The sequence below is a fragment of the Rhipicephalus sanguineus genome, chromosome 6, assembly GCF_013339695.2.
Source record: "Rhipicephalus sanguineus isolate Rsan-2018 chromosome 6, BIME_Rsan_1.4, whole genome shotgun sequence".
Taxonomy (NCBI): Eukaryota; Metazoa; Arthropoda; class Arachnida; order Ixodida; family Ixodidae; genus Rhipicephalus; species Rhipicephalus sanguineus.
This window is the reverse complement of record NC_051181.1, coordinates 118,247,877-118,260,536: the sequence shown is the minus strand read 5'-3', so window position 1 is coordinate 118,260,536 and position 12,660 is coordinate 118,247,877. Positions and strand designations below refer to the sequence as shown.

Below are 12,660 nucleotides of genomic sequence, written 5' to 3'. Positions count from 1 at the left end.
TATGTTATTGTTCAGAGCACTTCAATGTATTTTTGGGAAAATGTTGTAAAAACACAAATGCATTTCTTCATAAGCTTGATGAGTGATATCTCAAAAGTGCCTTGACTCTGTATTATTATTACATGTTCCGTAAGCATGGACCAGATTCTATTGCTCAGCTCTAACTTGTGTTCTAACTGCTTAAAGTGTAATTTGATAATTAATTTGTTTGTAAGCCATTGTTACACATTTGCCATCATCCACTGGTGGAAATCTTGAGCTGCCAGAAAAAGAAGAAGAACCAGATTGTTATCTATTCTGAACTGGTGGTATGGTGGTAGTATGTACTAGTCATATGAGCACCATACAGTACAAAAATACCCGTTCAAAAGTGTTAATGACACTTTTTGAACGTCTGTTCAGATTTGCTTATTCCCTCTCGCTCACACTGTGAGTATTTGGAAGAATACAACAAATTGTGACGACGGTTATTGGACCAAAAGCATCCGCCAAATTCCTTGCCATTGGGGATTCAGTACGCAATATGATCATTATTGATATGCTTAGTAGTTGGACATTATGCAGAATGGATTAGTCTCAGATTTTGTAGCTTAATTGAATAAAAAAAGTTGCACTATTTATCATTTATCATTCTCGTTTTTCGTTTCCCGACTCGCAGGCATGGGCTAACGCTGGAAAAACAGTGGGATGCCATGCAGACATGCGTCCACGATGGGTCTGGTTAGTATGAACTCGTCACTTTTTAACAGAAATAGTTGCTGACATGAGAAGACCAAGAAATTACCTCTTTTTTTTCAAATCATTAAATTTGGCCTTATTGATGTGAACCGGAACTTCCAGCAAGAACATCTATATATATAATTTACTTTTCTCTCATATGTGCTTACCAAGACCTTGGTTTTTATAATAGCTGCTAGAAGATACCCACTAGCTCTGTGGAGAGCCTATTCAAGCACACTTGCAGAGAGATACTGAAAGGAAAAATCTCCTTGTTTCTGTACCCTCTTTATCGCCCTTTGTGCGCTGCCTTTTTTTTTTTTGCCTTATGTCACACGTTTCCAGTAAGGAAAAAAAGACAATAAAATGTTGCCTGCATATTTGACATTTTAGGGCAATAACTGGCACGGATTCTTTCCGATTTCAAGATGTCCATGCATTCATAGGTGGGAAGATATAAACCATCCTGCTTCCACATCTTCCACAGTTGTTTTGGGTTTCATGCGTGGAAGTTGTCGAACTGCTTCTTTGACTATTATATGGTGACTATGTAAGTAGTACTAGTATGTATATCAGTGCACTGTATATCAATAACAAAGTGTAGTGGGAGCAGATCTATTGTAATCTACCTAATACCACTGTTATACCACAAAGCAGGGTTTCCTGTTTGTGAGCAGTCTCGTCATAGTAAAAATGGCGTAGTCATTGTAAACACAGGCATTCATCCTGTGAGCAATTTTATCATTCTGCAATGAACTGTACAACATAAACAAAATAACAATTCATACACTGTTTGAAGCCAGTATGTTACGTAATGGGCACCAATAGCAGACAGTTGCCTTAACGGCACAAGCTGTTTCTCGACAGGACTTCAAACGAGCATTGCACGAGGTCTGCGGAAATTAACCTTATACCATAGTAGCTAACAACTTATGGCAAGGAGCCACAACAACTTGTTTTGGTGAACTGGAGGGTGGAAACGGCAACCACCACGTAGTGTGGCACCTAGGTACTGCCTAAATGGTCTGTCCTTTTCCCGTCTCACTACCGCTCTGTTTTGGGGTCAGAGATTTATGTGTGACTGTTATGTTCTGCCTTCGCAGAAGCAATATTCCTTCAAGTGCTGAACAGGCGAGTGAAAGTGGAGGACATCCTCTACTCATTGCTGATTGGCCGGCCGATTGTCGTGGTGGGCAGGCCTCTCAGTGCGCACGAGGTTGCTGCCAGCGCCAAGGTTCTGGCCCTCTTTGCACCCCGGCGGTTCGGGTTAGTCGACGATTCACTTCTTCCTTCAATAGAGGGCAATGTTTCACAGTGTCAATTACAGAGGAAGCTAGAGCTAACACTCAAGCCCAAGATGATATGACAGATTGGTGCCTAAATTATTTGCAATATCAATTTTGCCGACAACAGGACCCTCATAACCTAAGGAATTATTTCAACGTAAGATGAATTCGGTACCATGACTGTCAAAACACAAAACCAGTTCTTCATTATGTCCTTTGCCATTATGTAGCATTGGCAATACCAAACCTTCAATAATAGAAACAACTGGTAATAATTATACATTGTCTATTAAGATGAAAGAAAATACTATCCTGCCAGTTTTCTTTGAATTTCTTTTTTGTAAGCGAATGCGTTGGTCTTTCTGATTTTTCTGCAGACATTACTTGCTGATCCTACTGCTGTACATTTCTCTGTTGGTGCTATATTTTTGCACCCTCTGTACTAACTGACGGATGTAATTTTTGACAGTAATCAGCCAATAAATATTTAAATATTTGGCAGCACACTTTGTTGGACTTTAGGATTGTCATTGAACACGATCTTACAGACTGACTTTTCATGCTGTATGCGCTCTCAGACACTGGGCCGTAAATGATACACGCTTCGCAGCAGGGCTAGGGAGCCAACTGCTTTTACGAAGTGTAATGGTACAAAGGGCGAGCTCTTTTGGGGACACAAATTGCAGAGGCTTTTATGTTTCACTCATTTTGTCACTCACTGTTCACTTTTTTTGACGTTAAACTCCTTCAGTCAACCAAAGATGAAAAAAGACTTGGTGGCACTAAGCAAACAGGTTTCTCAGGGTGTCTACCGACCGGGAAAACCGGGAAAACCGGGAATTCTCAGGGATTTTGGGTAGTCTGGAAATTCTCAGGGAAAACTCAGGGAAATTGTGCTCCCATCAGGGAAAATCCACAGTATCTTTATTGAAAGGCGACGAAAGTCGCGGTAGCGCATGCTCAATATTTTGTGATCGCATTTTTCAAATCAAACGGCCGCTGCGGCTGCAGGGAAGTGGCGCACCTTGATGCTGTCATCGCCTTCGGAGCGGTGAAGTGGGAGAGAATCCGGCTAATGCGTAGCATGCGGGAACCGCGAACCACGACACATCGTTTCGCGCAATGTTGTCAGGATGTTCTGGGAGTACGCGGTGTAGTTCTGTAATCTTTCTCGCGCGTGCTGTGCGTTAGCGCCCGATATGGTGTTTTTGTTATCGCCACGTGTCAAGTAACAAGCATGATTAGTTGTAGAAGCGGTAGCAGTAGATGTAACGAGCTTGAGTTATCTTGCAAGCGATCGCGATCGCGCAGGAAGCGGATGTCTTCGACAAGGCTCGTATCTGGCAAGCCATCCCGATCGGCGAGAAAAAAGACGCTTGTTGGCGGTTATCGGAGAGCTCACTCGCTCTGATCCCGAGCTTCAAAGATGCTATTTAGGACTCCGTGAAGAATATAATAAATTTCCAGGCGAGAGCTAGCGTAACTAACGGGCCCATTCACAGCAAGTGAAAGCTTTTTTTATTTCTTTTTTTCCCGATGAGGGAACTGCTGAAACAAGTTTTAGGCAGTCGACTGAAATTTTGGGGGGCTGCAGCTGGCAATTACCAGCCACACCACGTGGGTGTTTGCTACAAAGCCGAATTACAAAATTTTTAGAGCCATAGCGGCGACCGAAATTCGCGACACCGGCACGGGTCCCACATGCTCGATTCGGCGCGCGATGTCGGAAAACAGTAACTTTTCCACCATAATCGGATGTGCCGTAATTCAGGATGTTGCCGTGCTTTCATGCGATCTTAGCCCGCAGCCATGTTGCTTTTTTTTTGCGATAGCAATTATATAGACACTCCGACGCGAATTTTTTGCCTTCGCCATGATCTTCCCTATCAAGTCCAAATCGCGATTACATCACCCCGCGCGTCGCATGCTCCATGTGCGAGTGAAAGTGCGCGAGCGCTGCCGACGAACGGGGCTTAAGCAGAGATGAAACGAGCCGACAGTCTCATTCGCGCGATGGGCACATGGATAGGAGCCGGCGCGTTGAGAGGGGGGGGGGGGGGGCTGGCTGCGTGAGTCCGACAGGAAGTGCGTACTTTGTACCAGCGGGCGTGGTCACGTGCGCCGCGGTATCTTTAGTGGGGATCAGCATACGGCTCATACCTTTGTAGGTGTTGTGCTCTAATTGCAAAACTTCCGTTGAAGCCATAGCAGTGGCAGATCCCGGCGGGGGGGGGGGGGGAGGCGGTAGCGGCGATCGCCCCCCCCCCCCCCAAGCCAGCCCCCGCCCCCTCCCTTCAGTGCCTGTCGTCCACCTCCTTTGTTAGGCTTGGTTGTCCAGTTTGCCCCCTTTATCAGGTTGCTTTGCCTGCCATTGTCCAAAAGGGGTAAAGAGAATTTTGTCCCTGCTCTCTACCTCTCATTGCTCTACCCTTTCCTGCTTCCCTATGCACATTTCCAACGAAGGCTTCTTAGGCACCGCCATAATCCCCTCTGGGCTGTTGTAAATATGCGTGACCCACCAAGAGAGAGAGAGAGAGAAAAACTTTATTTGCAAGTGTGTTTGGACCCCCCGGGTCCCTGGACCACTGCGCGGTCCTACGCCACGTCTACACGGTCATGCCTCTCACCGCGATGACATCGGCAGCCCGAGTCACCGCAGCAAGTTGCAACGCCGGGTCCCCAGACGAGAGTAGGACCTCCCAGTCCTCCCAGCTGGAGATGGCAGGCTGTCCCTCAAAATGCACTGCTGAGCGTTGGCTTCAGCCTTTGTACCCCCCCCCCCCCCATTATGTACCTGAATCCGCCCCTGAGCCATAGATCATAGATAGGGCACTTCTCTTAGTGCAGCGGCTGGGTTTCCTGAAGGAGCGAGCTGCTAGCCTATATTCATATAAAATTCCTCTTTGTTGCTATCGGATTTACTATATTGCTCTCGCGGTGAAACTGACTCTTTTTTTCTAACGTGGGATGGTTTTCGATGTTGTGCGTTCGTGGAGAGCAAATAGTTCGGTTGGGCAACATGATAGCAAAGGCGTTGCATTACTCTGGGCAACGCACGAGGATTTGACAACAACCCGCAGCAGCAGAACAAGCGCCATTCCACAGTGCATTAAACCCGCATTTGTTTCGTCTTTACATGTGACACTCTGGCAAGGCATCTAACTGTGATTGCTGCATCTCAGGCTCAACAAAATTGATTTTTTTACGCAAAAAAATAAAAAAAGGTTTTTTCATGTTGCCATATTAGTCAAGCATTCTTGTGGCCTTTTCAGTTTAAGATTAATCCTTCAGTAACTATGCCTTGCATGAAAGGTCGAATTTCAGTTTAACGAAGTTTCGATATAACGAAGTGAGTTGCCGCTTTTACCAACTTCGCTATATTGAGGTTTATCTGTTCTATGTACTATTCAAATGAGATTAAGTCGTTTTCATTTTCTAAAATGCGTATTAGAGAGTGACATCACCGAGCGATATGGTCTCTACCCCTCTTCACATAAAACAAAGTTCTGTTTCACTCAGGGAATTTCAGCAAAGACACTCAGGGAAAACCTGGAAAACTCAGGGAATTTAGAAATGTCAACTCGGTAGACACCCTGTTTCTTTGTGAATGTTGCAGAAGTTGCTTGCTAGCACCAGATTCGAAGTAATGTTCTACCATAGGTGGGCACAGGGTTCTCCATTAGGGGGAGCCAAGTTTCACTGCAATGCCCCCCCCCCCCCAATTGGACGAGTCTGAAAGAACACAAGCTTTGCAGTGGATGCAAAACGAAATTGAAATGACGTCCTTCTCATGACAGCCCAACTTTGGTGTCCAGTTTTCCAGGAATAAAGGTTGGAAGTAAGCAGCTCTTGGAATGCGACATCAGGGGTCCTCGACTTCCATTATCACCAAAACCTACAGCCTAGACCATAACCCTACACATTAAAGGGACACTAAAGGCAAATAACAATTTATGTCAGAGTGAAAGCCCAATGTATGACAACTTCTAAAACGGCAATATTATCAACAGCAGTGCCCTACTTACCGAGAAATTAAGCTAAATGTATCACATGATGAGCGCCACGAGTGGGACATTTTCGAAGTGATCCCGATGACGTATGGAAGTCGGCCTACAATAAATCACTAGTAATCAAACTAGCAGCAGTAAAAAAAGAACATTCTGAGCATCAAAAGACGTAATAAAATGCTGTTGTTCGTTTCCGCTTGATTCATGGAAAACAAAACCTCCGTGGCGTTGCCATGGGGAACGGCGCGCGTGGTTCAAAGGTTCCGTTTTCGCTGAACTGCGCCTCGCCCACCTCAGTAATAGTTTCGGGATCGCGTACTGCCGTGCGTGTTTTGCGCGCTCGTGAAAGTCGCTCTGACAGAAAGTTCGACAAAATGCCGCATGCGTGTGATATTGCCGGATGCTCGAATGGTGCACTACGCCAGTGCTGCAGTAAGGAAACCGGTGTGTCTTTTCACTGGGTGCCACGGAATGAACCCTTACGCTCGAAGTGGCTTAGTGTCATGCCATTGCGCCAGTGTGCTAAACAGTCAAAACCTCTGCGTGTGTGCTCGCTGTACTTTCGTACTGAGGATTACGAGACCAATCGCAACTTGGTGAAGGCTTTGAATGTGCCCATCCGAGCAAGACTTTGCCGCAACGCCGTTGTTGCTACTGTAGGTCCCGCTACTTCTGTTCGGCTGCTACTAGTGTCGGCGGCCGCGCAGTAAAAGCGGGCAACGTTGGGAACGGCAGCAGTGACGTATGAAAGTCGTATTTTGAGGCGGCAGATTTGAAGCGCGCTAACGCGATGCGGACCACTAAAAACGTGATTTTATTTCAAAATAAGCATTCCTTGGCACAAAAGCAGCACTACGGGGCTTCTGGACCGCTATTTCAACAATCAACGTCGACTTAATATTTGCCTTTAGTGTCCCTTTAAACAAGCACAGGGCAGGTCCCAATGAGTAACGGTATGGGGCTGACTTGCTGCCCCTCTTGCATGACAAGAAGAGAGGGGGGGGGGGGAGACTCCCTCCTGTGTGCACACCTGTGTGTTCTGTAGATTTGTCAGACAAAAAAAGAAGTTTATGGAAGAGGATAAAATATTTTTGTGTTTGTGCTACCTTCTGGTTGATAATTTCTCCTATCATTTGATGCTCCTTTGGGTGGTTGTTGTGCAGTGATTTCCTGTGGTTTGAGGACCAGAGGTTTGACTCCCTAGACAGCTCGTGCCTCAACTCGGCAGCAGTGATAGGGTATGTTGATGAGCATCAGACCAAGGACTTTGGCCTGCCGTCTTCAGTAAGGGTGAGCGGACCACACTTGTTGCAAGAGCTATCACTTTGATAAAGTAGGCAATTAGTGACAATGCTAGAAAGGCGTTGCTCAAAAGTACTGTTTAAGCTGTAAGTATAGGAGTTGCTCTCATTAATATTTTTCGTAAGCATTATATTGAAATAACCCTGTCAGATTCACAAGCCTCTTTCTTATTTGGACAATACTGATGTTTCTCAGTGCAAGGGAATACTTGTTTTAGCATTTACTGTCGGAAATGGTGTGTGTGAGCGTGCAATGTTGCTTGTGTTCCAAAACTTGTCTGTGCTTTGTGACATGGATTTTTCATTTTTAAGATACTTTAAATGCAGTAAAGGTTCGAACAGTAATTCCTCTGCGCTCAAATGGCCTATGATTATAGTATCGACATGCTTTTCCTTCCTTCCTTTATTTTTCTCATTTTCAGAAGAAAGCTTCTGTGCTCAATGTTGAAACGAGTGACTTCACTGGCCCTTGTTATGGTGTGAGTGGACTTCCGATCTTCCAAGCATGCAGTTTGGATCTAATTCTTCCCTGACAGATTTCGGACAGTTTTGCAGGGAAAAAAAAAACAAAAACAGAAAAGCTTGAAGCAGCAATTGTCTGCATTAGCCAAAGTTCAGGATTGCTTTTTGTTCCTCTGAATGTTAACCCACAAAAACCTGAATGTTCACTATTCTGACCATTCGCTGCAAAAGTGTGAGCTGCTGGGAAATCGGCTGTCTAAACCGAGATGTTCGTAAGCCTGTGCTGATATCAAGCCTTTTGAAGAAAGGGTCATCATAATAGATGCATGTACATTCAGACTTCGATATAACGGACACGGATATAACAAATTATCAGTTATAACGAAGGAAATGAATAATAGTCTTGTCATAGAGTGTTACAAATATATGTTTATAACGAATTTTCTGATATAACGAAGTTATTTTCGTGGCAGATGTGATTGGTATAATGAGGTTTGAGTGTAATTGGGGCTTGTGTCATCGATGCAGTAAGCAGTGGTTATTGATTGTGCCTCGTACTGTGCTGTTTTATTATTTATTTATTTATTGATGTGATCATACTGCAGACCAACATTTTGGTCTCACGTACGTACAACTGTGCATACAACTGTAATAATTTAGTAATAAAGTCTAGCGAATCAACGGTAGTTCTGAATTGATGTTTAGCTTGATATACATAGGGTCGAGTATGCTACATATACCAAAAGATTTGGTATATGTAACAAAATATTCATGCTTTTGGTGTTGTAGGGTGTACTCCTTAAGCAGACAAGCCAGAGGATACGACTGCTTGAAGAAAATGAAGCTCTGCTGGCTGTGATCTCAAGGTACTTGCTCTGCACATCATTGAAGTTGCAAACACCTTTCATGTTGTTTGTGTTGAGCTTACAAGTTGACAAATTGGCATTTTTGGTATTTTAGAAGGGTAATTTACTGATACAGCTGAACCTAATATTTTTTCCTTTGATTCTTTTCTACAAAAAGAATACATAAAGTGCAGGCAGAATAAAAATGTGCCCTTGTACTGGGTTTTCGATGCACATTAAAGAATACCAGATAGCCAAGGTTAATCTGCTGTAGTTAAGTCCAACTTCCTTTGTAGCCCACAGTCCTACTGCTTTCAGACACTAAACCACATATACTAATTTGTTTACTGGTGGGAATACAATGTGAAAAATGAATGTGCTCTTTTTATTTTTGAAATTTTTGTTCGCATCCAGCGTGCTGGCAGACGTTGAGTATGTGGCTCACACGTGGGTCCAGTTGACGACCAGTGCCCGGAAAACGGAGTCCAAGGCGTTTGCCAAGCAGAAGCAGCTCACAACCTGTGACATGACCATACTCAAGGTTTGTAGAAAATTGTACAGAATGGTCCATTAGTGTATCTGGAAACTCATGCAGACTGTTAGAGTGAGGGATGAGTAGAATCATGTCAGAACATTGAAACCTGCACATTATTGGCAGGTGTCAGTGTCTCCATTGCGCACAAAGAGGACTGGTTCCTTTCGGACTATTGTAAAAATGAGGACACGAGCTCGATTCCCAGCCATGGCGGCTGCACTTTGATGGGAGTGAAATGCAAAAGTGCCCGTGTACTTAGACTGAGGTGCACATTAAACAACCCGAAGTGGTAAACATTAATCGTGAGTCCACTACAGTTTACCCATAATCATTTTTATAGTTTTGGCACATAAAACCTCAGAATTTCATTTTGTCAGTTTTTGCACCTTATACCATTCCACCATTAACCAACTCGTTACAAGTTCTGCTTGTAGTTTACCCTTTCTGTTTTAATTAAGATCAATCTCGTATACGAGCGGTGGCATATTATTATCTAGACTTAGGGTGAACTGTAGTTGACATACATGCATGAGTGCATGAGTAGCCCAAGCCACACACCCACACTACAGGCTGTATTTTAATGGTAGTTTCTAAACTAACACTCTAGGATGTTGTCTAAGTAACCAAGCCAAGCCACTTTTAAATCTTTGCTTGTGTTGCTTAGGGGGACTGCAGCGTCGCTGTGTCACCTGTAGCAGTGCCAGTTTTCTTGTCTCCTTGGTGGTCGCATCAGAGTGTTTGCCTTAGTAACGGCACGGAAGTAGTACACAAAGTTAACTGACGTGTAGGCTCCTGCATGCCTGACCTTGAACCGTAGTGGCTTTTTCAAAGCATAAATGCATATTCGTTTGTCATCTACTACTAAATGTCAACAGGCTTTTGGGAAATGAAAACATAAGATCTGCAAGCTTCAGCTAGAATTTCTCTGACTCTCTTTTATGTTTTGTCTTCTAATGTTTTGCAACATATTGCTGTTGACCATTTGCCACTTTGTTTATTAACGCTTTGCGGTGTATACATTGGTTACTGACATACCTTACTGAGCGATTTCATGGCACGCTATATTTTCTGTTTACACAATTGCTTTTGCCTGTGTGAAAGCAATTGTAAAAGCTCCTGTAAAAGCAATGTAAAGGCTTCTACAATTGTGTAGTAGCTCGTGTTTATATCTCGTGTGCATAGCGTTTTGTAAACATGATTGTAGTGACGCATCATTACAAGAGCACAGCTAAATACCACGTGTGTTTGCTTGCTTCGTGACATGCAGTGGTTTCCACGCAGCATGAGTTAATGCATGGGGTTTGCATAAGTAACATTGAAGCGTTAGTGTGTCCATGAGTAGTAGTGTCTTCATAACGCAGCTATTCTGTTCTGTCTTGACATTAGCTGTTGAGCTCTACCAGCTGAGCTACTACCTCACTAAGCTGTTAATTTTAATTGCCATTTTATATACATTTTATGTAACTGCTGAAATTGAATTAAGCTTTCTATGTGACTGTAGCAGATTTATATGGCTAGGGTGTGTCTGTGTGTGTGCAAAAACTCCTAGTGCTGGTGTGTGCCACAGAAATTGGGCAAACCGCACTACTGACTGCAGGTCTACTAAAAATTACGAAGTCATTCATAGGCAAAAACATACTATGTGCCACAGAAAGTGACCAAACTCCGCTACTCGCCACTGGTCCACTGAAAAGGAAGGGAACACACGGGCAGCAAACGGCAGTTAAGATTGGGCATGAAACATTAATAACATGCAGCGAACTGGATAAGGTGACTCATGTCACGAGACAGAGAATGCAGAAAAAATGCACTTGCTGCTCAAATGGCTCCTGTAGATGTGCATGAAATACCAAGTGCATGCAGCAAGAAGACGCATGCTGTTCAAATGCAAAACTTTAAAGGAGTACATGTATGCTAAATTCAATAAGGACTTTCTGGACAGGCATTTCGGATTTTGTGCAGTGTATGTGATCGGCTAAGGATCCAAATTTTGTGTCACCTCTGTGTTGTGTGCTAAACAGCTTCGCTGGTCATTCACCATCACTGAGGGGAATGGCTGCTCAATTTCAGTTTATATTTTAGTTTATGGTAACTTAATTCAGTTCATAGGCTCATATGATACATTACTGTGACATTAAATAAAGTACTCAACTATGCTAATGTTCATTTAAGTAAAACTATGGCATTCTGAACATTTTGATTGGGTGTTAAATGGGTTCATTTTGTGTTTTTAGTAATTGTTCAGTGTGTTACGTGATAAACAACAAAAGCAAGTATTTTTTTTTTAAGTATGGAGGTTTATCTGTCATAATAAGCACATGCAGAGTTTGCTGCCTTGCATCTACAGCGTGTGTGAGCAAGGAGTTTTTGCTCCCAGCTATGTTTTCTTTATTTAAAGGGACACTCAAGGCAAATAACATTTCATGTGGAAGTCAAAGGTCAATGTATAAAAAATGTTAAAACGTCAATATTATGCACAGCAGTGCTTTAGTAATCCAGATATTAAAATAAATGGAGGACATGATTTGCGCCACCAGTGAGACGTTCTGGAACACAAGCCCGATGACGTAGTAGGCCCTCAGTACAGTTAATCACAATTGCTCAACCCACCCATGATAAAAAAAAGAACATTTCAGTGCATTACAAGGTTAAATAAAACACAACTTCTGCATTTTGGTCTGATTCACGGAAGAAAGGATTTCTTGATGTTACCCTTGAGAATGACGGAAGTTCCATTTTTGTCGGGCTGTGCTTCGCAGCATCGCAGCGCTAGTTTTGGGGCACTTAAAGGCTGGCAGGCATGGCAAAGGCTAGGTCAGAAGGCCTCTCTGAGAGGTGGGCAGTTTGAATTGGGCTAACAATGTGTGGACTGCTCGAATGTGGTTTACTTTGAAACTAAGCATTTCTTTTGCACAAAACGAGCACTGCGAGGTTTGTGGAATGCTATTTCAACAATCCAGGTCAACTTAATATTTGCTTTTAGTGTCCCTTTAAAATTTGAAACACTAGAATTTAGCGCTGTTGTCTGTATTCCTCTTTTACTGGTTCCTGTCTCTTGCACTGTTTCGAAGTTCTGGTATGTCGCACCAACCTGTCCAAGCACCCACTTTAGCTTCGTTTAAAATCGAAAGGTTTCCTGTTCCATAAGCTGCTCGAAAGTACTAAAGTCCTCCTCCATCACTCACAAGTACTGCAGATTGGGCAAGTTGCTGCATTATAATGTTGTTTTGGTTAGTGCTCATCTTGTTGCCTGTCATTTTCTTCTTTGCTATATTCTCTTTCCTTCATGCTCAAACTGAGCTGTGCTATAGCAAAACAAAATTTCATCACTCACATCAGGTACGATTGGACATATATGCCTAGTCAAATATTCTTTATTCTGTTTTTGTTCCGATAAATGCACAATACAAATCTGGACACTAATGCTGAATTACAAGGGCAAATTTAGAGCAGCCAACCAACTCTGCAACAGGATAGAAAGTTGGGCTAGTTGGTACAAATGCATTC

General features: G+C 43.3%; 1 protein-coding gene across 3 annotated transcripts in view; it reads left to right on the top strand.

Moving 5' to 3' along the window:
• The window catches only part of LOC119396255 (uncharacterized), a 44,716-nt gene that overhangs the window by 29,354 nt on the left and 2,702 nt on the right, over positions 1-12,660 (top strand). For all 3 annotated transcript variants that reach the window (XM_037663379.2, XM_049417021.1, XM_049417020.1), the window contains 6 exons: positions 659-720; positions 1,821-1,983; positions 7,174-7,300; positions 7,734-7,790; positions 8,563-8,639; positions 9,033-9,159. In XM_037663379.2, the coding sequence (XP_037519307.1) occupies positions 659-720; positions 1,821-1,983; positions 7,174-7,300; positions 7,734-7,790; positions 8,563-8,639; positions 9,033-9,159 (613 nt within the window). The remainder of the gene's footprint in view (positions 1-658; positions 721-1,820; positions 1,984-7,173; positions 7,301-7,733; positions 7,791-8,562; positions 8,640-9,032; positions 9,160-12,660) is intronic.